This window comes from Dermacentor silvarum, chromosome 1 (genome assembly GCF_013339745.2).
Source record: "Dermacentor silvarum isolate Dsil-2018 chromosome 1, BIME_Dsil_1.4, whole genome shotgun sequence".
Classification (NCBI taxonomy): Eukaryota; Metazoa; Arthropoda; class Arachnida; order Ixodida; family Ixodidae; genus Dermacentor; species Dermacentor silvarum.
This window is the reverse complement of record NC_051154.1, coordinates 110,943,655-110,968,077: the sequence shown is the minus strand read 5'-3', so window position 1 is coordinate 110,968,077 and position 24,423 is coordinate 110,943,655. Positions and strand designations below refer to the sequence as shown.

General features: G+C 49.4%; 1 protein-coding gene across 1 annotated transcript; it reads right to left on the bottom strand.

The window, feature by feature from the left end:
• Window positions 1-2,496: 2,496 nt before the first annotated feature.
• LOC119434965 (serine/threonine-protein kinase H1 homolog) lies at window positions 2,497-23,875 on the bottom strand. Its single transcript, XM_037701963.2, has 4 exons — window positions 22,892-23,875; window positions 21,083-21,235; window positions 12,215-12,380; window positions 2,497-3,715 (listed from the first exon to the last, which is right to left on the bottom strand). Exons 1-3 carry the CDS (start codon window positions 23,720-23,722, stop codon window positions 12,348-12,350), a joined length of 1,017 nt encoding a protein of 338 aa, XP_037557891.1. The 5' UTR covers window positions 23,723-23,875; the 3' UTR covers window positions 2,497-3,715; window positions 12,215-12,347.
• Between the last annotated feature and the right edge of the window lie 548 nt (window positions 23,876-24,423).

Below are 24,423 nucleotides of genomic sequence, written 5' to 3'. Positions count from 1 at the left end.
TTTTCTTCCGCCGGAAGTGTTCCCTCCTCACACAGATGGCGCTAAGCCCCATGAACCGCCGATGAACCGCCATGTTTTGAACGTATGGGCTTCTATGGAAGCTTCGCTACCAGGTATATCTACCTTGGGCCATGTATCTGAGAAACAAAATTTAAAAAATTAAGCCTGCTGTTATGGCAACGGCTTTGCTGATGCGCGAGAGGGAGACGGCCATCCCACTTGTCGGCAATGCGCTCGACGAGTGTGCGATTTTCTCGGCAGACTCAGACGCAAGAGGAAGCTAGCATGAGTTGCGTTTGCTGATACAGTCTGCATTAATCTAACAGCTGTAATTTTCAGCATTTTTTTTGTAAGGACCATTTTGTTTGGCGTGTGTAGTTCATGTATTCAATAAACGCCAGCAGCGCATCTGCGTTTGTTAAAATTTTACCCTACTCTGTTAGGATACGTGAGCCAGCATGCCATTGCGTGTGGCTACTGAGTTTCGGCAGTACAACAAGAGGCAGTGAAATATGCTTTATTTTTCAATTTTATTAGCAAATTTTGTACAGCAAGATATACAATACACAAAAGAATATTTCACACCTGAGTACCTAGCATCTACAGTTCAAAGTGCACATTATATAGGCACATGTACATAAAGCTTCTTACTATTTCTGAATAGCAAGTCGTTTTTTTTTTAACCTTGCATGAGACAATCCTACCAACGCAAATCATTTGTCGCAAAACAGTTATCTGTGATTACTCACCCAAAAAATAAAAAAAAACATTCAGCGACTCTGGTTGAAAGACTGAAGACAGCACATTTCGCATACCGAAACACAGACAAGGTAGGGTTGTCCGTGCTGGAGCTGTGATCTGAAAAAAACAATGGAAGTAATAAGTTTTATGCTTTCACACAATGCAATTGCAGGAACAAATTTCAGCACTATTTCCGCAAAAACAGTGCTTTCAATACATGTACGTCAACTCTTATATTTGGTTGTGGGATTTACGCTAAAAACTATGGCACAAAATTTCAACAAACCAAATTCTTATTTTAACCACTATTATATTGATGTAACAGGCTTGGTAATGCTACTTTCTCAACAGCTGTCCGAAAACACTGATCAGTTTCTTGCAGGTAAATTATCTTGATCCCTGAATTTCTTATTCACTTGACAATAAGGCGCTGACGGATTAGTTTGTTCAACCTTTTTGTATACTCCTTGTCTTCCTAGTTCTGCAGAATGTCTATTACTGGAAGATCTTCCAAAAGTTGTAAGCCACTGGTTTTGCACAGGGGGAGCAATACTTAGCAGCAACACCGGAGCGCGCCACTCGCTAAGCGCCGGCGTAAGCACACTTCGTACGCATTGCGCGCCAGCGCGACTTGACACGAAGGTAAATTAGCTCGTTCTGAACAAAATCTGCTCGTCTGCTTAGTTTTCAGTTAACCGCGAACATCGCACATCGCAGATGAATATTCGATAAAGAAGAACGAACAAGCAGGTTTGTTTGTTATTCGTCCGTGCAGCAAGCATTCAAGGATCTTCAGCAAAGTTAAGTTATCAGTTTTTTTTTTTAAATTCCATAAAGCGAACAGCAGTCGCCGAGATGTAACGAAACGCAATTTCCGTCAGCTGGTCAGCTAGCACTTACTCGTCTAGGGAGCTGCTGTCGATAGGTAGCTTCAATGTACTTATACAAACCACAGAGAAATGTACCGCGTACAGAATACCCTTCCTTTCGTCTTATATAGCCCTTTAAATAAGGTTAGCGGCTATTCACTACATAACTGCATAAAAAGCGTGCTTACCTTAATTTCATTCTCTTGAAAGCGGAAAAAAGGGGCCCTGCTGTCCCTTCCCGTGTTGTCCCACCATAGAGCCGCGCAGAACGTCTTGTGACCTTTCTTCTCTTTTTCATACATCGCTGGAGCACTGGCCGATACAGAAACAAAATGCTGAAGCGCACGGTAGAAGGCGTGCACGTGTGCAGCGGTGCAGAGAGCGGCAGGAGCAGACGAACGTAATGGCAGCCGAAGCGATAAGAGCGAAAGCGCCGCCTGTTGGCGCAACAAGTGAAGCGACTAAATAAAGATATAGCATTCCAGAAAAAAAAAGAATAGCCAAAAACACATTTCTACACATAATTGCATCACTTTATTGCTATGTAAGTTGAAAAGATATAGAGCCACATATGCAAAAGTTGTCGAATTTTCTTTTGTCTACCAGTGTCATGGCGATGCTTTATTGTCAATGCCGAAACTAGCCCCACTGTCCACCCCCTGTCTCAATCTCGCGCGAGCAAAGGAGGAAAGCGGGGAGGAAGCGCGCCGTCTTCCGTCGCGCGCAAGGCACCGGGAGGAGCGGGGGTGGCGTACTCCGGCCGCAACTGCTTATTGCGCGGGCTTTATCTTGCAAGCGATCTGCGTTGGAGGCAGATGCGAGGTGCGCCCTCTTTGGTGCGCCGACGGCTCATACCTATGTGCGTGCGGTGTTCTAGTCGCTCAGTTTGCGTTGAAGCGATACACAGCACGAAGGTCACTTCGTTCGCTGCTGCTGCCGCGCTTCCTGACGCCAGCGATTTGACAGAGTGTGTCCGCGGTCATCGAGTGTGATGTGTTCATACTTGCCTGTGCACGCCAACACCATGCTTAGCAGTTTGTTAGTAAACGAATGTTTACAAGGTTATACGGCCCATAAAACTACTATCCTTACTTCGTATAGCTGTCTACGAATTTGCTATTGCAATCGACGCTTCGCCTTTCCGGCGAAACTGCGACTTTTTTTTTTGGCAACTCGAAAAGCAATCAATCAACGTAATTGTCACATGATCGCCCTTATTGCTGCTTTTATATTTGTCTTCTCGGCTGCAGTCCAAAGCGAAGTCGACAAAAAGCGAAACGCCTTGGCATTTATATACGTCGTTGCACGATCTGCACTTGTACGAGAGAGAGAAAGAAACGTCGCAATTGTTTGATTTTTTAGGGTATTATGTAAATAAATCATGCGGGGTCCGAATAAAGGTTATCCCACATAAATAGGTTTTATTTGACGAAACACATATATAGCACAACGTGATGTTTGTCAGAAGCGTAGTATAGATTTGTAGTGCGGGCTGTTTGGTGAAACATGACTTATAGAATTCAGATAGCGCATAAGGAGCAGAACAGCACCACAACTCCAGCCAGCTGCCACGTTAACATTTTGGCGTTCTTGCAGAGATGCAGAGGCGACACATCTGGCTGCTCGCTAATAAAACAAATATCATACGGTAACAAAAAAGAACTGCGCGATATCAACACAGCCAACATTCGTTGTTGTCAATATATTTCTAAACCAAACTAAGGTTTCTCTTATATTAACTATAAACAAGCAACATAGCTGCGAGTCCAATTAGGTAAAAGTTTTGCCGTAGAAAATATATCCGTGCTTTTCTTTTATAGCTGTGCTGGCGATGCACAAATGGTGTAAATAGAATACAAAAACATACAGATTATGTTAAAAGCCGTATCCAACCAGCATGTCAGACGGAGTTATGCGCGACCACAAGCTTTCACATACGTACGTATCCATCTGCAGGCGCAAACTCCCGACACCGGTCGTCGTCAAATGGTAGCGTATAAGTGTAACAACAAATGTATAAATAAAAACAATCGTGCATCCCGCTGCAGTCGCGTCCCTGCGAGCGTTCGTCAAATGTGCGGTGCTGCTCGTTGTCCAAAGTCCACCTGAAACGAGAGGTACAGAGGGGGGCAACCGATGAGCGGTGGAGGACCCTTTTTACGGATGGAGCTTATAACGCCTCAAACCGATACAGAGCCAATGAGAGCCGCCGCAGTGCACGTGGACTTGAGATGTATTTTCACCATCTATACCGCAAATGATCATGACGACCGAAAAAGCAAAGGTTGCAAGCTGCGCCTAGCAACTTTCGGTTAAGATGTATTTAGCGCGAAAATCGAGACACAGCAGAAGAGAATATAATTTGTTTTCCCCGCCGGCACACTTGCGCTGGAACGTATCATCCGCCCGATCATCCACTGTTGCAGAGAAGACCCAATTATAGCGTGCTCAAGTCGATAAACTTGAGTATTTCGCCTGCATTACGGGGAAAAAGGTCGTGGCCAATGTGACGCCTATGGCAGACATTCATCAACAAGAACGACGACAAGAACGACGACAGGTACGTAGGGCCTTCACCTCAAATTTAATCTGATTTTAGTGCTGGGATGCTAATGAGGTGTTCTTTCCACAGTGGACGACCCCTAAAGCAATGACTTAAAAAGACAACGAATGAATAACGTAGCCGACAGTGTGTCGCTATCACTTGGGTGTCCTTGGCGTCAATATCACAGGCTAATTAATTAAACACAACAGAGTTTCGATTCGCCAAATTAATTACAAAGGGATCAGTCAGAAAGCGCCGAGTAACAACGGGAATGAATCGTCTTGTTCCGAGATACTCACTTTTGCATGAATATTTTCAGGCCAACAAAGTAAGCCAGCTGGGGCGCGCGACGTGTGCCAAAAATGGTGAATTAAGAATTTAACTTTGTATTGAGCGCACTTGTGCCTACAAAGACATGCAGGACTCAAATCGCAACGGTAGCGGCGAGCACAGTCGTCGAATTTCAACGCACGGGTTAAAGGTCATTTATACGTATCACTGTACATACGAGAGTAATCGCGCTCGCGCACATTCGAGAATGTGCAACGCTAACCGCGTCGAGCGAGCAATAAAATTTCGGATACAGTAGACGCGTCGTCAATCATGCCTTTCCCGACTGACTGACTGACTGACTGACTGACTGACTGACTGAATAAACTTTATTAAAACCAGCAAGAGGTGGTGGCTGGGCCTAGGCCTCCCACGTGCGGACGTCGAGGTGTTGCCTCTTCGCCGCCTCGCACGCTTGCTGGGTCGCCCAGAGTTGGTCGTCGAGGTTGGAGCTACGCAGGGCAGCGTGCCATCTCGACGAGAGGGTCGTGGGGTTAGTGTCGGGGTATTGTTGTGTACAGTCCCAAAGCATGTGTGTAAGTGTGGCTGGCTGTGTCTTGCAGATATGGCACGTGGGATTGGGGTAAATGTCTGGGTAAATCTTGTTGTAAAGGTGTAACGAGGGGTAAGTGTTGGTTTGTAGCGGGCGGAAAGTTGCAGCCTGCGCTCGGGATAGCTTGCTGTGCGGGCCGGGGAAAGTCCTACGCTCTAAGTAGAAGGATTTCACTACATCATTGTAGCGTGTCAGGCGATCCCTACCGGTGGGGGCAACCTCCCCGTCTCCCGCGCGGTTAACGAGCCCTCGCGATAGGGAGTGGGTAACCTCGTTGAGGTTGGGGAGGTGCGGGTTGACGGTGCCTACATGAGCTGGGAACCAGACGAGTGTAACCTGATGGTCGGTTGAGCGGGGTGCTTGTTGCAAGATGCGCAAGGCTTGGTGGGAGATACGGCCGTTGATGTAGTTGATAACGGCGGAGCGGGAATCAGAGACGATGGTATGGCACGTTGGGTCTAGTGTGGCTAGCGCGATGGCCACTTCTTCAGCTTCCTCAGCGTATGGGGTTACTAGGCTGATAGCATGATGGAGAGAGCCTTCACGTGTCGTGACGGCTGCAAAGCGGGTACCGTGAGGATATTCGGCGGCGTCGACGAAACTCACACCGCCGTTGCGAGCAAGGGCTTTGGTGAGAGCCGTGGCACGTGCTGTGCGGCGTGCGCGGTTGTATTCGGGGTGCATGTTTCTGGGGATAGGGTCGGCGTGAATCCAGGCTCGTATGGTGGAGGGGATCTGGTGTTTATGGCCGTGTTGATGGTGGTAGGTAATACCGAGCGAAGTGAGGATATGGCGGCCCGTCGATGTGAATGTGAGTCTCTCCAGGTGAGAGCGGCGTTGGGCCTCGATGAGCTCGTCCAGTGTGTTATGGACGCCTAGTTGAAGGAGGAGGTAAGTGCTGGTGTAACCGGGGAGGCCGAGGGCTTGTTTTTAGATACCGCGTAGGAGGATGTTGAGTTTGTTTTGTTCAGCCTTGTACCAATTTAGAAACGCAGCAACGTAGGTGATGTGACAAATTACGAATGCCTGGAGTAATCGGAGGAGATTCTCCTCTTTCATACCCCCACGGCGGTTGGAGACCCGCTTCAAAAGTCTCATGGTGTTGAATACATTGACATGGATTTTTGCGAGGGCCATGCCATTCGCTCCGTTCGCCTCTATAAGCATGCCGAGCACACAGATATTGGTGACGAGGGGGATGGGGCTGTCATCCGTGAGGTGAAGCGCGATGTCTTCGTATTGGCGTTTAGCGGTGGAATGTTTCGGACGGCGGCCACGGAGAGTAGGCCTGTAGAGGAGGAGTTCGGACTTCTCGGGAGAGCAGCGAAGCCCCGTGCCTGGGAGATAGGTCTCGACTGTTTCAATGGCGGATTGTAGTGCCGTTTTCATTTGGCCGTCACTGCCTTGATGGGCCCATATGGTGATATCATCAGCGTAGATGGTGTGGTTGACACCGTCTACGTACTTGCTGCAACTCCTTGGCAAGATCGATCATGACGAGATTAAAGAGCATTGGGGAGATAACGGATCCCTGGGGGGTTCCCGCGCTGCCCAGACTCCGGGCGTCGGAGCGGAGATCCCCCACTAAGAGGAAGGCCGTGCGATAAGAGAGAAAGTCTCTGACGTAATTATAAGTGCGCGCACCGAGGTTAAGGCGTTAAATGCGGTCGAGAATTGTGGAATGGGCTATGCTGTCAAAGGCCTTTTCGAGGTAGAGGCCGAGTATTGCTTTATTAGTGCGGGTTCTACCTTCAAATATATGGTGCTTAAGTTGTAGCATGGCGTCTTGGGTCGACAGGTGAGCCCGGAAGCCAATATGACTGAGTGAGGATACGCTGCAGTGTCTTCCAGATGGGTGTTAATTCGGGCGAGGAAGGCATGTTCCATAACCTTTCCCACACATGAGGTTAGGGAGATGGGGCGAAGGTGATCGAGGCTAGAGGGCTTGCCAGGTTTGGGAATAAGGATGACCTTTGCTGTTTTCCAGGCTGGGGGAATTGCATCCTTACGCCAGCAGTCTGATATAATCTGTAAGGTGGGTGACGGAGGCGTCATCCAGGTTACGGAGGGCTTTGTTAGTGACCCCGTCGGGGCCAGGGGCATTGCGGCTGTTTAATTTGTGTATGGCGGCTTGAATCTCAGCGACACTAAAATCTTCGTCCAGTGGGGTTTGGGGGGCCAGGTGTAGGAGCCGTGAGACTGCACTGGGCCCACGGGGAGATATTTGTTAGTAAGGTGGTCTAAGACTTGGGCGCGGCCGTTTCTTCGTTTCTGTATAGAGAAGTTTAGTGAGGCGATCTTGTTGGGAAGAGCGGGTGGTTTGACTATCGAGGAGGTGTTTGAGAAGCTTCCAAGAAGAGGCACAGTGGATCTTGCTGTCAGCAGCATTGCACAGTTCATTCCACTGTTGACGGCTGAGGGTGAGGCAATGGGCTTCGATTTCCTTGTTGAGGAGGGCTATTTTAGCGCGGAGGCGCCTGTTGAGACGTTGCCCTTTCCAACGGGATAGGATGGATGTTTTAGCCGCGAGGAGATGAGCTAGTCTGCTGTCCGTGCGCTCGACGGGGGCATCGGTGGTAACGGTGTGCGTGTCTGCATTGGTATCAGATTGGATATTTCGGGTCCATGCATCAATGTCCGCTATGCGTTCCTCGTGCGGGTCAGCAGATCGATGCTTGCGAAATGCATCCCAGTCAACCCAGGTGAACTCTCTGGGTTTGGCGGTGACTGCAGCTATCCGAGGGATAAGTATGGCAATGATGAAGTGGTCACTACCGAGATCATGTGTGTTGCTCCATTGGGCGTTGGTGACATTCTTGGTAAATGTGAGGTCGGGGGTAGTGTCGCAGGAAGTGGAGTTACCGAGGCGTGTAGGGAACGTGGGGTCTGTAATGAAAGTGAGGCCGAGGACCTGGGAGTCTTGCCAGAGGTTTTGAGCCGCCATCGTAGAGTAGCCATATCCCCATACCGTGTGGGGGAGGTTGAAGTCTCCACTGATAACGAGCGGATTGGTGCCAGCTACGTTAAGGGCCTTCTTGAAGAGGGTGAGAGAGCGACTTCAAACTTTGGCAAAGGGATGGCTATACACGTTAAGGAGAAAAATACTTTCCTCACGTTTCCTAATGGGTATAAGTTCAACGAGGTGTTCGATGTTTCGGACGTGCAGATTGTGTTCAATGGCGGTGATTCTCTTGCGGACGAAGGTGCAGAGGCGGCGAGAGGCGTCTGACGGGATGAAAGTTTGGTAACCTGGGAGGGTGACCGAATCGATATGGGTTTCTTGAATCATGATGACGTCCGGTTGCCGGGTGAGGGTACGTAGGTGTTGACGGATGACTGGTTGTTTGCGGAGATAGTCTCGGCAGTTCCACTGCCAGATAAGTGTGTCGTTGTTAGGGTGGGCCATGATGGGGATTGGGGGATGCCATCATGGGCAGTGCCGGGGTTTCGCGGGCAGGGGGAGCGGGCATGGGGAGAGTTTGTAGGTGGTTTTCAAAGTTTGTGACGCGCTGTGCCAGGGCGAGAAGGGCGTGTTGTACGGATTCAACTGCATTCTGGAGTGTTTCCATCGTGCTTTGTAGTGAGACTAGCATGTCCTTAACCTCTGAGCGCACTTGGCCCGCGGCTCCCTCTTGAAGGGCCCGCTTTTTGGGGGCCGGTGTCATTGGGGCGTCATGGCTAGAGGAGGGGGACGCTTCGGCGGGTGTAGGAGTGGGTGTTTTGGATTGTTTGAGGTCGCGAACCTCTTGCGAGAGCTTGTGAATTAGGTCGCGCATAATGGCGTTTTCTTTTTTGAGGTGAGCTATTTCTGCGTTATCATTAGTGTTAGTGGTGTTAGTGGGCGTTGGGGAAGGTGTGTTGCGACCCTCTCGCGAGGCGCCCGTAAGGGCTTCTGCGAAGCTCACCTTGTTGGTAGGAGGCTTGGCGGGTGGCGTAGAAGTAGATCTAGATCGGGAACGTCGCTGTCTCGAACGTAAAGGGGTCCGGGAACAATGTTGCCTCGAGCGTGATGCAGACCGGGATCTGGAGCGGTGCTTGTGGTTCCTTGCCGGGAAGTCACTTTCTTGAAGGGTTACTTGCATTGCTGCTCGCCGTTCCCCGATGCGCTTGCGAATAACGTACGATGTCTTGTAGCGAGCCGTGCACGATTTGTCTGCCGTGAGATGAGGGCCGCCGCACAGCGAGCATTTGGGGTTACATGTGTGGTCGGGAGGTGGGTTGCGGACTCCGCAACCTCGGCAAATCTTATTATTGGGAAAAGGGCAGACATCCATGCGGTGTCCGAGGCGGCCGCATTGGTAGCAAATTTCTATTTGCTTGCGGTATAATGAGCATGGGATTAAGGTGGCTCCGTAAGGAACCAGATATGGCACGTCGTGGCCGCTGAAGGCTATGACAACGGCGGTTGTCGTTCCAATGCGTTTTGCGGCTAGTGCGAGCGGGTTGCGGGTATTTACGATATTCGCGTTGATTTGCTGTGGGGTATCGGAGAGGGGGATTCCGCGGATGACTCCCTTCGTGATGTCTTCGGCGGTCGTCTCATACGCGTTAACATCGTGCGTGACCCCATTGACTTCAATGGATTTTATGCAGACGTACCGGTCGGCGTTCTGCGGGCTTGGAGTACTGACAACGACAATGTTTTGTTGGGTGTTGGGGCACACGGTGTCTTGTTGAATATCTGCTGGGCTGAGCTGTGCGGCTTGGAATACGGCTGTAGTCACGGTAGGACTACCAATTTTGGCGATGTTGAGGGCTCCCTTGGGGCGAATGATAATCTTGATTTCGTTGGAAGGTAGCGGAGGCATGCGTCCAGCCTTGAGAACTTGCGCTTTGACTGGTGGCCTGGTCTTGGAGCGAGAGCGAGTGCTTGAGGTTTGGGTGGAGTCACTTTGGGGTGAAGAGCCGACACTCAGCTTCGCCGGTTGGCGAAGGCGAGTTGTTCGCCAGCCCATCTCGGCGGTCTCTTCGAGATCGTCCATGCTGGTTGATGGGGCAGAGAACTCGATCGGTGATACGGAGCTCGCGCGAGTGCGCGCCACGTAGCCGGCACGCAGCCGGTGCACCTGGGAGCCCGGTGCACGCGCGGCGGCGACGTGGTCGATCCACAAAAATGTTCGTAGCACAGGAAAAATGGAATGTCCCACCTGAAAATGAGGTGTCCACAGAGTCCTGGTAGCTTCACGGATCTACTGGTGTAAAAATAGGCAACAAGACACAAGAAAATGCTGCAAAATCATTTCACGAATACGGAGCCGACGTGAGCACGTCTGCACTCCTCGGCGATCGAGAGGAAAATAAATCGGAAACACAAAGGTATGAAAGGAAGCGCAGATTGATGACGATTGTTATTGTGTGTCAATAAACCTCCAAGGGTGGAGACATTTTTATAGCCGAAATAGAACATAGTCGCGCATTGGAATACAAAATTTGGGAAACGCTTAAGCTTCGCCTATAAATGTAGAACGCGATAGCATTCAAAGATCCCTGACTGCTTCTCATGCTTCCCGGCAACTGCAGCTTATGTAGGCGTAATGTTTACCGGGAAACGCCGGCGGCAAACGCTATGCACGAAGACGAGCGTTCCGTTTTTTTTTATTATTATTATTATTTATTTTTTTCCTCCCCAGCCGGCCGGCACCACCGCTGCCGCGAATGCCGCGGCGCCGCGCTATGATTGGTGGAAAGCACGGGGCGCGCGCCGCTCTGATTGGTAGAAACGCCGAACGCGCCGCGCTAGAATTGCTAGCTAAAACCCCTCAAAGTAGCGACACGCTTTGAAGAATGCCGCCTCCTCCTCGCCCGCGCTGTCCGAGGCGGACGCCGCGTCGGCATTGGTCTAATGGCATCACGTAGGCCGCCGCGCCGCCGCGCGCTGGCTGCGTTTGTTTACGATCGCGCTCCATCGCCATTTTCGCCCGAGAAGCGTCTACCGACTGGCGAGGAGCACAACGATAGCGGTGAAACGCGTCGGCTTTCATACATGAGTCATCGAAGGTTCGACAGTAATCCCTGGTGCCCGCGTGTCTTCCAGAAAGTACTTCACAATTTGCGACACTAAAACAATCAGATTACATAAGCGTCGGTGACAACAGACATCGTATAGACGCATCGATAACGTTCGAGAAACTTCCGATACATGCAGGCGCGTCCTGCGCCGAGCGATTACGTTTAATACCCCTGACACACGGGCACTCTAAAGTCCTTTAGATAAGGGGACATCAACCGGAAAGGCGTTCAAGCGCAGTGACACACGACAAAGGAGTATCTCACTCCCAGAAAAGTTCCTTTGCGGCAAAGAAGATCGGGCATCTGCTTTTCGAGCGGAAAGGTGTACTCTCGCATACAGCGTGCAAAACTCATCAATAGAAGAAAACCTGTTACACAACTACGGTGCCCCGCAAGTATTTCTTTTACCTTGGAAAATGTATTAATCTGTAGCGGTAATGCGATTTGTCAAACAGTAAAGATTAACTCTAGCTATACTCTCAAACGCTCGCACCACGTCGCTATAGCGCCGCCATGTTGAAATCCGAATATGCGCATTAGAAGACATCAAAAATGAAAAAAAAAATGTTTTGATGTTCTATAATCCCTAAATGTAATCTACATGCGCAGCTTTTTGTAAATGTTTTATCTATTGCTGCTTTAACAAGCAACGCTTTTTTTTTTTTTTTTCGCGTTCATCTGAGGAACTACCTGAAAGAAGTTAGTGCGATGCCGTGTGTCATCGCCGCAACTCCTTTCTGCAAAGGGTCTTTCGGAGTAACAAAAGGGGTTTCCTGCAAAGGACTTTACTTTTGCCCGCGTATCAGGGGTATAACATTTGTTAGCCGGTGAAAAGCGGTCAACGGTGAAAGATAAACAAGTGCACGTGCCTCAAGCGGTGTAGGCTGCGCCACGGTCGAGAAAGGAGCGCGAAAGAAAGGAGAAACGAGGATGAGGGAAGGCGGAGGAGGAGAGTGTCGCTACTTTTTATATAGAGGGGCTTTATTGCTAGCAAGTTTTCGCTCACGCTCAACGCCGTGCTCACTGCGTAACGATGCCAAAATTCTGCTCCTTTCGATCAATACATCGTCACAAGACATTGCCGCCGGCGCTGCTATCTCGGTATATACGTAACGTTGCGCTATAACCATCAAAGACCGCGGTCCCCGTCGACATTAGTCTACTTACTCGTAGAAGGAAAGATGTTCATCGATGCGTTGCTTCCGCGCGTACGACTGGCAACTTGTCAAAAAAGAAGGGGGGAAAAAAGGAGGCCGACAAACGGAGGGAGTGCGGCCCCTGGTTGTACTTGTACGTCACCTCACTCTTCACCTCCTCTACGCTGAAGCCGGAGCTGAAGAAGAAGAAAAAAAAAAAAGACGGTTTTCGATTAGCGTAACAGTCAATCTGCGGTATACAGGAACACTAGCAAGACTAGCTCAGCAGGGCCGCGATTTTGTAGCGATGCATTATGACTTATCCTATAATAGTATTACCAAAAGTTATCATCCACCTCTCACGGCCGGCTGATCACGTTGATAACGCGAGCGGACCGTCACTCTGACCACTGACAAAGCGCGATAAGCGCGAAAAGGCATAATTACCGGAAATGCATCGCTACAAGATACCGGCCCAGAGCTCCAAAGCTATAGTAAAGTTTGAAATCAAGAATTGGACGGAAACCTGTCTCGTCGGGAACAAACATAATTAAAAGGGACACCGACCACAAATGTTTATAAAAGGAATCTTTGGTCTGTTGCTGCTCTCTAATCGCGCTTCTGCGAGCGCTTCCTTCCACGGCATACTGCATGCGTCCCTGCCATCACAACATCTTAATGCAGAAGCGCAGCCGCTACAAAACAAACCTGCATCTTCGTCATCGGATGAAAATATCAAGGCGACGCTCAGGCGGTTGGTTAGTGCTTGAAAACCCTGCGCGCCGGCGTCAAAACATGTTGCTACGACAACGGTTTGACGCTCTCGAACCGGCCGTTGCTTGCTGCTACATAAAAAGGGAGCAAATGCGTTTTATTTTTTCGATGACCAGTGTGCCGCAAGTATAAGTCAAGCACTCGTGTACCTGATCGTGGTGCCTAGTAGAGAGAGAGAAACGAGAAGGGAAAGCTAGGGAGGTTAACCAAGGACGTGCCCGGTTGGCTACCCTACGCTTAGGGAGAGGGAACGGAGAAGAATAGATAAGGAGCGAGAATATAAAAGAGTCAGTCATTCACGCAGTCAGTCACAGAGGAAGGTCCACTGTCACAAGCGCTCACACAGTCCAGTCTCCTTCAAGAAGTGAAGAAGAGCTTTTGTGGCCTTTCGCATGCAAGAATGCGTAGGCCATGGTCCTAGAACCTTTTCCTCTGAGAGCACTCTGCTATCTAACATGCTGAGTTGAGCTTGAAGAATCCGTCGTTGAGCGTCAAAAGCTGGGCAATGACACAGAAGGTGCTCTAGCGTCTCATCACACCCGCACGAATTGCTTGCCGCAGTGTTAGCTATTCCTATTAGGAATGAATAGGAATTTGCAAATGCGACGCCCAACCACACGCGACACAGTAAAGTTGCTTCGAGACGGGAAAGTCCAGGGGGCAGGCGAAGTCGCAATTTAGGGTCGAGAGAATGCAAGCGTGAGTTGCTGAAACCTGGTGAATTCCACCTTAGAAGTGTGATGTGGAGAGCAAGTGATTGAAGTTGCCGCGCAGCGTCCGTTCTTGAGAGTGGTATAGGCATTCGCTGATGTTTTTGATGAGCCGAGCAAGCAGCTTCATCGGCGCTGTCGTTGCCAACAATTCCGCAGTGGCTCGGCAACCACTGAAATACAATGCTGTGTCCTTTCTCGATCGCGTGGTCATTAGCTTGCCTTATTTCGTACACTAGCTGTTCGTGTAACCCGTGACGTAGGGCAATCTGCAGAGTTTGTAGAGCTGCTTTCGAATCGCAGAAAATGGTTCAACGATTTGGTGGACGTAATGGATTGCACCTTGAAGAGCCGCAAGTTCTGCTGCTGTCGACGTGGTGTTGTGAGAGTATTTAAATTGCAAAGAGACGGCATCCGATGGAACAACCACTGCTCCGGTAGAGCTGTTGGAATTGGTGGAACCGTCCGTGTAAATATGTATTCGGTCAAGATAAGACTCGTGTAGGCAAAGCAGGGACAACTGCTTCAGGGCTAAGGGTGACAGGTCTGATTTCTTAGCAATCCCAGGAACTGAGAGGCACACATGAATTTGCCGGAGACACCACAATGCCGATGTTGGGCGTTTTGCAGGCTTGAAGCCAGAACTCGTGTTGTCTCGTCACGATACTACAGAATGTAGCCTGTGGTCGTCGCGCTGGCAAACCGGCTAAATGGTGGGATGGTAGTCGTGAAAGGAGTCGAATGTGCGCTCTTAGCGTCTCTGCGACGATATGGGTGGTGATCGGGTGCTCCTGTGCAATGACAATCGTCGCAGCTGTCGAAGAACATCTCGGGAGGCCAAGACATGTCCGAAGTGCTTGGGCTTGTACGCTCTGTAGTGCAAGGAGATTAGTCTTGCATGTGTTCGACAAGACGAAGACTGAAGCGAAGAAATCCGAGAAATAGTGCCGTGTATAGCTGTAACATGGAGCGCACGGATGGTCCCCACGATTTTCCAGCTATGAACTTAAACATATTCTCAATACAAATTAGTTTTTTCTTCATGTAGGTGACATGGGGACTGAAGGTGAGGTCCTGATCCACAATAACGCCTAAAAACCTGTGAGTTTTCTTATATATGCAATTGAGTGGCCCTCGATGCACACCGGGTAGAAAGACATCGGTTTTCGTGTAAATGCCACTAGTGCACATTTTTACGTAGATATTGTCAGACCTTGTCGGCGAAGATATGCCACTGTCAGGGTTGCTGCTTTCTGTATTCTAGCGCGCACTTGTGGCCTTGTCACGCCGGACGCCCAGATGCAAATATCATCTGCGTAGAGCGAGACATTGGCTGTCTGTGGTAGCGTTTCGGTAAGCCCCACTAGAACAAGGTTGAAAAGAGTCGGACTCAACACTCCGCCTTGTGGGACACCACGACTGGAAATATATCTATTTGTCGGGCCATCTTCTGTAAGAACAAACACCGATCTCCTTGAGAGATAGCTCCTATTCCATCTGAAAACGTGGCCTCCAAGTTCTGCAGCCTCAAGAGTTTGGAGAATGACTTCGTGGGTTGCGTTGTCGTAGGCACCTTTTACGTCTAAGAAGAGTGCCACAGAGAGACGCTTCATAGCTTTTTGTTGCTGCACGGAGGTCCCAAGATCAATGACGTTGTCTATTTAAGACCGTCCACGTCGAAAACCAGCCATATCATCAGGGTAGATGTTATAGTATTCAAGGTACCACTCCATACGTGTCAGCAATATCCTCTCCATGACCTTACCGATGCAACTCGCAAGTGCAATCGGTCGGCACGATGTAAGGTCCAGCGGAGACTTTCCAGGCTTCAGTAGAGGCACCAGTCGGCTGCACTTCCACTCGTCGGGGACTATGCCGTCATCCCAAGATTTATTGAAGATATCCAGCAAACAGCGTTGCGCTGTTGAACCCAAGTGCCTTAAGGCAGCGTAGGTCACCCCATCGGGACCAGGTGATGACGACCGCCTGCACATAGCCAAAGCAGCTTGCATTTCTTCCATAGTAAAAGGCACTTCCATACTTTGATCTCTCGCGACACGTCATGTAGCGAGAGGTCCATCAGTAGAACGATGTCACCAGTAACCTTTGCACAAAAATCACCAGCGACTTCAAGCTCTGGTCGACTTTGATGTAGAGCGAGTGCTGTGAAGGGACGACGTTGTTGTGTAAGTGATCGAAGACCCTGAAGAGTTCTCCACACGGGGGATAACGGCTTGCGAGGATCCAGGGAATCGCAGAAGCTCTTCCATCGTCGGTCCTGAAGTTTGTTCATCTCACGCTGAATTTTCTTCTGAATGCGTCGGGCTTCCTTCAAGTCATAAATGGACTTAGTACGCCTATCGTCTCTCGGCCCGCCGGCGGATCGCACGAAGCCTCTCCAGTTCTTGGTCGAAATCTGTGCGTCTTGTCGATGGTGTATACGTCCGCGTAGAAGCCTGCAGCGCTTGTATGATAATGTCTTCAAGGGGCTCGGGATGTTCATGTCTGCACTTGTCCTCGATGGAAAGTCGGTACGCTTGCCAGTCAATCTGTCTTGACAACATAGGCGAAATAGAACTGTCAAAGCCTCTGACATTAATGTAGGTAGGCATATGGTCGCTGGCTTGAGTTTCAATGTCTGTGAACCATTGAACTTTAGAATGTAAACTATGAGACACTAATGTCAAGTCCAAACAGCTACTGTAAGTCACTCCTCGAAGATAAGTCGGGCTGCCATCGTTCAAAACTCTCAGTCCGTGCTCGGCAGCGAGATCAACTAGACTCGTGCCTCGTTGATTAGTCCTGAAGCTTCCCCAAAGTGGATGATGGGCGTTAATGTCACCCATGATTATCCAAGGACCTGGAGTTTTCGTGAGTATGTCGTTTAGTCTCTGTCGATCAAGTCGACGTGATGGTGATAGGTAGGCGCCTATTAGTGTGAATGAAACCTTCTTTTTGACACGGAGACATACGTAATGATTGTCGTCGTGAGGCTGCACTTTTTGTTGAACATATGTGAGCTCCTTGCGAATATACACAACTTGACTTCGTTCAACTCATGATGAAGAAACAAATTATTCGTAACCCGACAGTCGAATTGTTTTTGAAAAATGAGGTTCACAAATGATAATCGGGAACTTGTTCTCCAAAACATAGTGCCGAAATTCTGACATCCGTGACTGCAGACCTCTGGAATTTCATTGAAGTATGGAAGCGCACTTGACTTGTTCCCGGGAAGGTCGCAGAGGTTGTGGATGGCAAGCCATCTTGTTACTGTAGACCCGCAAGTACTGGTTCGAGGGAGTCGAGGACTTGCAGTGCGCATATTTAGCGGATGGTGTTTGCATGGTATTCAGAAGGGAGCGGATAACACTCACCAGTGACCTCAGAACATGAAGTTTCTTTACATGTTGATTCACGGTCACTTTAAGATTAATACAACGCAGTACTTTACAGTCCACCCCGACCAACCATCTAGACATCGCCACAGTATGTACATTCCTGTGCCACTCTCTCATAATAATTGTTTTAAATACAGTTTTATTCCTCGAGTGATTAAAGAATGGAACCAGCTGCCTAACTCCATCGTGAGAAGTGACTCTCTTGATGTCTTTATTGATCGCCTCGTACCATTCGTACACCACAGAACACCTAGACAATAGCACAAATCCCTGCCTCAACTTGTGTATTCTGTAATTCAGCTGTTTTTTTTTTTCTTCGTCCAGTACATTTGTTTGTATATTATGTTGGATGTAGTTGTTGAGCTCATGTCCATGTATACTTATGTGCTTTTCTTCCACTCCTGTAATAGCCTGCAAAGGCTGTGAGTATTAATAAATGAAATGAATGAAACAGCAACGACCTGGACATCTTGGGCAGCTTGATTATCTGCTGCCGAATTAGCGCTCGGCGGTAGTCGATGCTGTCGATCTTCTGAGAAGTGTGCCTGAGGTAGAGCAGGCCAAGCAGCTTCAGATTTTTGCTGAGCTTCGGTATTCGTATTCTTCTGACCATGTAGGTGTAGGGTGCTTGGCGGTGGCGGCGGTGGCGTGAAGGAGCGCTCTGGGGGCAAAACAGTACTTTTTTTTCTTTCGTGGAAGTGCGCCGTCGACGGGAACGTCATCTTTTAACAGTCGTTATGGCTTCCTTTCGTGACGAGCCGTCCTTCACCATTTGCCTCAAGATTCTCTTCTTGATTAGTGGACAGTCGTTTGATGAGGCATCATGATCTCCATTGCAGTTTCTGCATTTCAGGGTAGTCGCTTTGCAAGGCTCTGCTGTGTGGGGTTCGGCGCAACGCGGGCAAGTTGGTTTGTTGTTACATACCCCACTCACGTGGCCCATTCTCAAGCACTTGTGGCATTGAAGAGGTCTTGGAATATATGCTCGAACGACATGACGAAAATGACCAACCTTCACATGTGAAGGAAGGCAGTCGCCATTGAAGATCACCTTGACGCAACGGGAGTTGCCTATTCGGCTAACTTGCAGTATGTCCGTAGTGTCAGCAGCTGGCTTGACCAGGACAGGAAGGTCAGCATTCGGTATAGAGACGTCGATATCATATATGACGCCCGTTGTCATGCCTCTGTCCTGCAGGATGTAAGCACGGACTCTGATGTCGCCAAGCTCCGTGACAGTTTGCAAGGTATGCAAAGCGGCCGGTTGCTCGACGTTAATGGCCAGGACATTCTTACGGGGATTAAGTCGAATGTCGATTATCTGATTCGGCACGAGAGCTTCAAGACGGACCAAGATGACTTGCCTATTCATGCTCCTCAAGTTGGCCGAAGAATCAACGGGAACAAACAATACAGTGTGGCGCGGCGGATCACAGGAGGCCTTCACGGTTGACGTACTTCCCGGCGAAGGCCCACCGAGGATCCTCCTCTTCGCCTTGCGCTTCGCCATAGGGACGAAGCCGTCCTCGCTGTCATCGCTACTCGCCGTATACAGTTCAGTGCTGTCACTGGCGGTGTCATCATCTCGGCTGTTCCGCTTCCTTGAGCGCCGACGTCGAAGGCAATGCCATGTCGGGACTACGTACAACGGGGTCGGGATCCATCGCCGCCCGCAGGAGAGCGATGATATCCCCCCCCCCCCTCCCAGATTACATAAAAAACCACGAAAACTCAGGAGACAGAAAGAGCAGCGTTCCACAGGAGAGGTGCCTAGTATTTGTATAATGTACTCATGTACCTTATCAGTGCAATTTATATATGTATAGGGCACACTCGCGAACGGACATATACCGATGTCTTATAACTTGGTAGCAGTCTCCAATTAGCTGATCACAGCGCGTGTCGTGCGTCAGTAAAAACTGCACACGCACGGTGTCTACACCGTACGTTGGACTGATTACTAGCGCTCACTGTATAGTATTGCATCGTCACCCCATTTTCACCTATTCCTTTCTCTGTCTCTCCCTAACCTACAGTTGTGGCGTAGCAGGCCAGAGACAAGCTTCTCCGGCCAACCTCCACCTTTCCCATCATTAAACTGGCCCTCCCCGATGCGACCTGATTGCCATCACACCCTTCGCGCTGATGCATCCATCACTTCTCATGAAACATGGAGACTTGAGCGTTGAGAGCGACAGCCTGTAAACTATCCTTCTCTGGCACTTCTCTCTTTTTAAAATAAACAATTGTACAACAGTAACATAAAATTTACAAAACTATAAAATTTGTGACATACGACTGATGAGCACAGATCCAATGAAAATAGTCGTCGCGAAATCTTCGTACCTTTTTACTCGCATCTCTGTCGGTGAGTTCCCCATTTCAGGGCTGGGCAACTGATTGACTAGCCTTACCATTAATCAATTTATGCATTAATCACGAAAAAAAATTTTCTAGTCAGGTAAATGGCAGCTGAGCCAAATGAGGAACGCATGCCCTTCTCAATACTCTGCATCCGTAAATGCATGTCTGGGGATCGACTGCGTTCGCACGCATTCTATATCGCCGCGGAACGTCGACTGCAGTTACTTAGCCCTTTCGCCGGCAGCATTCACGAAGAGTACAATGAAGACAAGTAGTTATTGCAAATATATAAACACGAAGGCCGGGCCGTACCCAGGAATAAATTTCTTGGGGGGTTCTCTGCGAGAACAACGCGCCCCTTTTGAAATATTTATACTTGTTTTTGCGTGTTAATCAAGCTCATCACTGACATATATTAAATACATATATTCGAATATGCATATAATATATAATGGCATGCGTATACGTAAGTTGTGCTGAGTAGTATATCACCGCAGTAATAATTTCGGAGGTTTTCAGAACACCCTAACCCTCCCCGTGGTTACGGCTCTGCATGAAGGTAAATGTTTTGTCAACGCCATGCACCGTCTAGGCATGTGTCGAAAAGCCTGACGGGAAGTACAACACTCATACACAAACCATTTAGTTTGGTCGTTTCTGTAAATTAATGTTGTGCATGTAAATCAATACAATCCGTTAAGCGACCAAAAACCTGATGATTGGCACAGTTGAAATTTTTAACTAACATCCGTTCATAATTTCCACTCGTACTTCGTTCAAGAGCGAAACGCGATCTGAACTGCCATATTGGTGGCGTCCACCGAAAGCTCTGGTCACGTGCACAGTGAACTTCATAGTAAATATGCGCCGCATTGCGACCGGCTGCAGCCCATGCACGCCGGCCTCATTTGCGCATATATAGGCCAACCGCAGCGCCCAAGATGCTCGCCCTGCGCACTGTTAAACGGGCGCTATATATGTGCACGTCGGTTCTATTAACACAAACGCGCGCATGCGCTAAAAGAAGTGTTTACTTTTGACCTCGTTGCTCAGAAGTACCTGAAGCGCAGTCGAGCACGGCAGAAAACTAGGTGGGGTGATGAAATTAGGAAATTTGCACGCGCAATATTGGAATCAGCTAGCGCAAGATAGGGGTAACTGGAGATCGCCTTCGTCCTGCAGTGGACATAAATATAGGCTGATTATGATGATGACCCGCTTTATAGCGCGTGTACAGATGTGCCACGGCGTCATAATCATGCGCAGTCTTCCGCACGTACTGCTTCCCGCTCATGACACGAACTCGTTCGCCGTGTACGCGTCAGTACGCGTCAGTAGACACAACAGTGTCAGCGTACTCGTCAGCAGTCGATAGACTGCGGACGAGTACACTAAACCGAGCATATGCGACAATTAAAAATTACATCAGGCTACTTTGAGGGACACTATAGAAGGAACGACCGGTAATTGTAGCCGTCATTTGTGAGGCAGCGTTTGAAGCCCCACAAAAGCCTATCGCATAAGAAGCAACAGTTCACAGGAAAAATTCAAATTCATAACTACCTATACTAAACGTTGAGTAAAATAGTTATTATAATGCGGGCAGACACGGTAAGAGCCATCGAGTATTCTTCTCTTATAGGAACGCACCTGTGCCGGCCTGTGCGCTGTACCCGCGGTCGTCACCATCGCTGCCACCCACGGATGGCGCAGCAGCTCGGCTGCGGTTAGTCTCTGCACTGGGTTACGCTGCAGTAGTCGGCGAGCTACGCATTTGGCCTCCGGGGACACGTGCTCCCAGCCCTGTGCGGAAGAAGAGCGCTTTCAGCGCTACAAGGGTTCCGAGCGAAGAAAGCCCAAACTCGCAATCGTAGAGAGCTCGGCATGATCGGCGACATGATAATGTCGCCGCAGGAGGAGCTTCGAGGAGAAATAAAGAAGAAGAGATAAAGAGGAAAGAATGTTCAGCAGCTACGCATCATAGAGACAGCGATCAGTTATATGCCGCAGGTGCAGCGATGACAAATTGTATCGAACCAGCGACCTCGAGCTCAGCAGCGCAACGCCGCGGGATATTATCCGCAGCGGGCGAAGCGCAATGCCTCAGTGATCGCATATAGTTGCGATAAAGTGCAAAAATCCTGGCAATCATGCATATTCACTCTTGCTTTCCTTCACAGCAAGTCATAACGATCGGCTTATTTGCGCTCGTTGCTTTTAGAGCTATTTCTGCACCAGCGCGGCTGGCAGCTGGCATACCGCTTCCTCTGAGCAATTTCGTGTTGAAGGCGGAGTCCGCCGCTGGCTTGTTATAGGCTTGATGTAGCAATTTGTCCAACCTTCAAATGTCTACGATTGTAAAAATCCAGGATTTGAGATCGATTCGGCATGAATCAAGGGCGTTATTCTAAATTTTTATTGCTCGAAATCTTGACAACAGTATACAAGTGCGAATCGAACAGCAAACACAATTCGCAAACTACTTCTTAATATAATAATTGTTTAGTATTGGAACACATTTGAGTTGATAAGCGTTCGAGATGGGATATCGCGCATCTGCGTAAGTGAAATACGATTGGGCAACATAAGGCGCAAGACAAAGAAATTGTAGAAAAATAGCCGCAGCTTGATCGCCATATCGGCGCTGCTTAGTTCCGATTACGGTTGACACCAAAAATAACTGGTGGCATTTACTTCCTAATGCAATAGAGAGCGCCGCATATTTTTTTTTTGTTTTTGTTTTTTTTTTTTTTACTTGCTGGGGCTCCTAACGCGTGAACTTCTGAGGCTATATAGTAAAAGCAAACCCTTTCCTCTCAAACGAAAGCACCAGCCGCGACAGAGAATCAAAGCTGCAACCTGCACCCCTTCCACATAAAGATAAATTAATATAAACAAACAGAAGTCACCACGATGCGTCATAAATCTGTAAATGCGTGCATGCGCCCCGAGTAACCTTATCTGCGACAATCGGAATAAATACGGTAACTTCAATCTTAATTAAGTTCTGGGATTTTACGAGCCAAAACCACGATATGATTATGAGGCACGCCGTAGTGTGAGACTCCGGATTAATTCTGACCACCTCGGGTTCTTTAACGTGCCGCCAGTGAACGGTACATGGGTGCTCTCGAATCCCCCCCCCCCCCCCCCCCCATCGAAGTGCGGCCGCTGCGGCCAGGATTATTCAAGGATTTATTAGCGCTGAAAAGGTTGAACTCCAGGACTACGAAGAGAAAAAGGAAACAGACCTAAATGTGGCGCTTGAGAACAAGTCCTCAAATTCCACCTTTGCAGCGCTAAAAAAATCTCGTAAGTTCCAACCAGCCCGCAATCAGACCCTGTTAACACTTTGCTCATCATTCTTCATAGGCTGGGTTTAGAACGCACATAAACGTCCGAAAGTCACAGAGGCACATTTTTAGTCTACGCGTCTGCGTGCGGCCGAAGCATGCTCACCCGCTCCGCCGTAGGAAGTTGTGCCCTCAGGATGAGCCGCACCAAGTCGGCGTCGTTGTCCGCGTCGAAGGGCAGCGCGCCAGTAAGCAGGAAGCAGGCGATCACCCCCAACGCCCACATGTCCACGGCGCGGGTGTAAGGCCGGCGTGCGACGAGCTCGGGAGCCGTGTAGTGAAGCGCCCCTCCACACACGGTGTGCATGTGCGCCTCCCGTCCCGATCGGGGCGCACAGGCCTCCCCGAAGTCGGCTATCATCACTTTGGCCCCTGCTCCTGGATGTGCGTAGAGCACGTTCTCGGGCTGCAGATTCCGGTGCGCGATGCCCAAGTCATGAAGGTGCGCCAGGCCGCAGGCGACCATGCCAATAACGCGAGCCGCGTCGGCTTCGACGAACGGGGCACACATTTCCACTTTATCCAGCAGGTTGCCGCCGGTTGCCAGCTCCATAACCATGTATACACGACACCCAACGCAGAACACTTCGTCGAGACGCACCACATTTGGGTGCCGAACGCGTCTCAATACAGCCAGTTCGGTCTCAACGTGCGAGCCGTCTCTTGTTTCGATTACTTTAATTGCGTACGGCTGTTTTGATAGCCTGTTCTCGACTCGCAGCACTCGACTGAACCGTCCTTTGGCTATTACTGCCTTAACCGCATACTTTGCCGACACACGAGTGTCAACACGTCTACTCCCACTACACGAAGATGCCTGTTTCGCCCACCTGATTTGATGTTTTCGTCGCTGGTGACGTGGTCGCAGCACCGTCTGCACAGAACCGGCTGATATACTCGCGGTTTCGTCAATGATCTTGGACTGGCGACAGCCCATTTCGCACAGTACTTTCACACTTTCATCTCACCACCTGAAAAACACAACGCGCAAGTCACGTACGCGCATAAAATTTGCTGGCCGAAATTGCGGTGGGCGTGAATGGGCCAGACGCTGTCGGCAGACGACTTGATATTTGGCGGGAACGGCAGATAACCTGCCTTACGATGACGATAGTGCCTGCCTCACACGCGCGTGCGTCAGAGCCCACTTCAAAGTTATCTTTTATTTATTGCGTTAAAAAAAGCTGTTAAACCTCAAAATCATAGAAAAAAAGTACTGGTAAGCCTAAGAGCGCCATAAATAATTACCTAAATAACTTTCCGGCAACCCAGTTTCGGTTTCGTTTTCGAGAATGTGTACGTGGGTGCAGCGGGATTTGTCGCTTTCCGCGTTTCTACGGAGCGTGTTTCGCGTTGGTGGAGCAGCTTATGCCAGCACAGCTATTAGCTCCGAACGTACTCTTCCTTCCTATCTCTGTCTTCGTTTCGTCCCGTCTCCTCCTTCCAAACACTGCTGACTGACGTTCAGGCGTCAGCCGCGCGCTAGACAGTTACGGTGGTTTCGGTGCGGTCAGCAGGCTTTCGTTTTCTCTGTCAACCAATGTCTTTCCCATGACACCGAATGGGGTCACGTGGAAGCAGAACAGTGCGACGTTTCGGCACTCGCTCCTGCTCACTCGGTCCAACACCTCCTATAAA

Excerpts from the sequence above, each read along its gene's own strand:
- LOC119434965 (XM_037701963.2), bottom strand. The coding sequence starts at position 23,722 with ATGGGCTGTCGCCAGTCCAAGATCATTGACGAAACCGCGAGTATATCA. Across the intron at positions 21,236-22,891 it reads AACTTCCTACGGCGGAGCGG|GGCTGGGAGCACGTGTCCCC; the intron begins GTGAGCATGCTT and ends TCTTCCGCACAG. Across the intron at positions 12,381-21,082 it reads CAGCGCACAGGCCGGCACAG|CTCCGGCTTCAGCGTAGAGG; the intron begins GTGCGTTCCTAT and ends CTTCTTCTTCAG.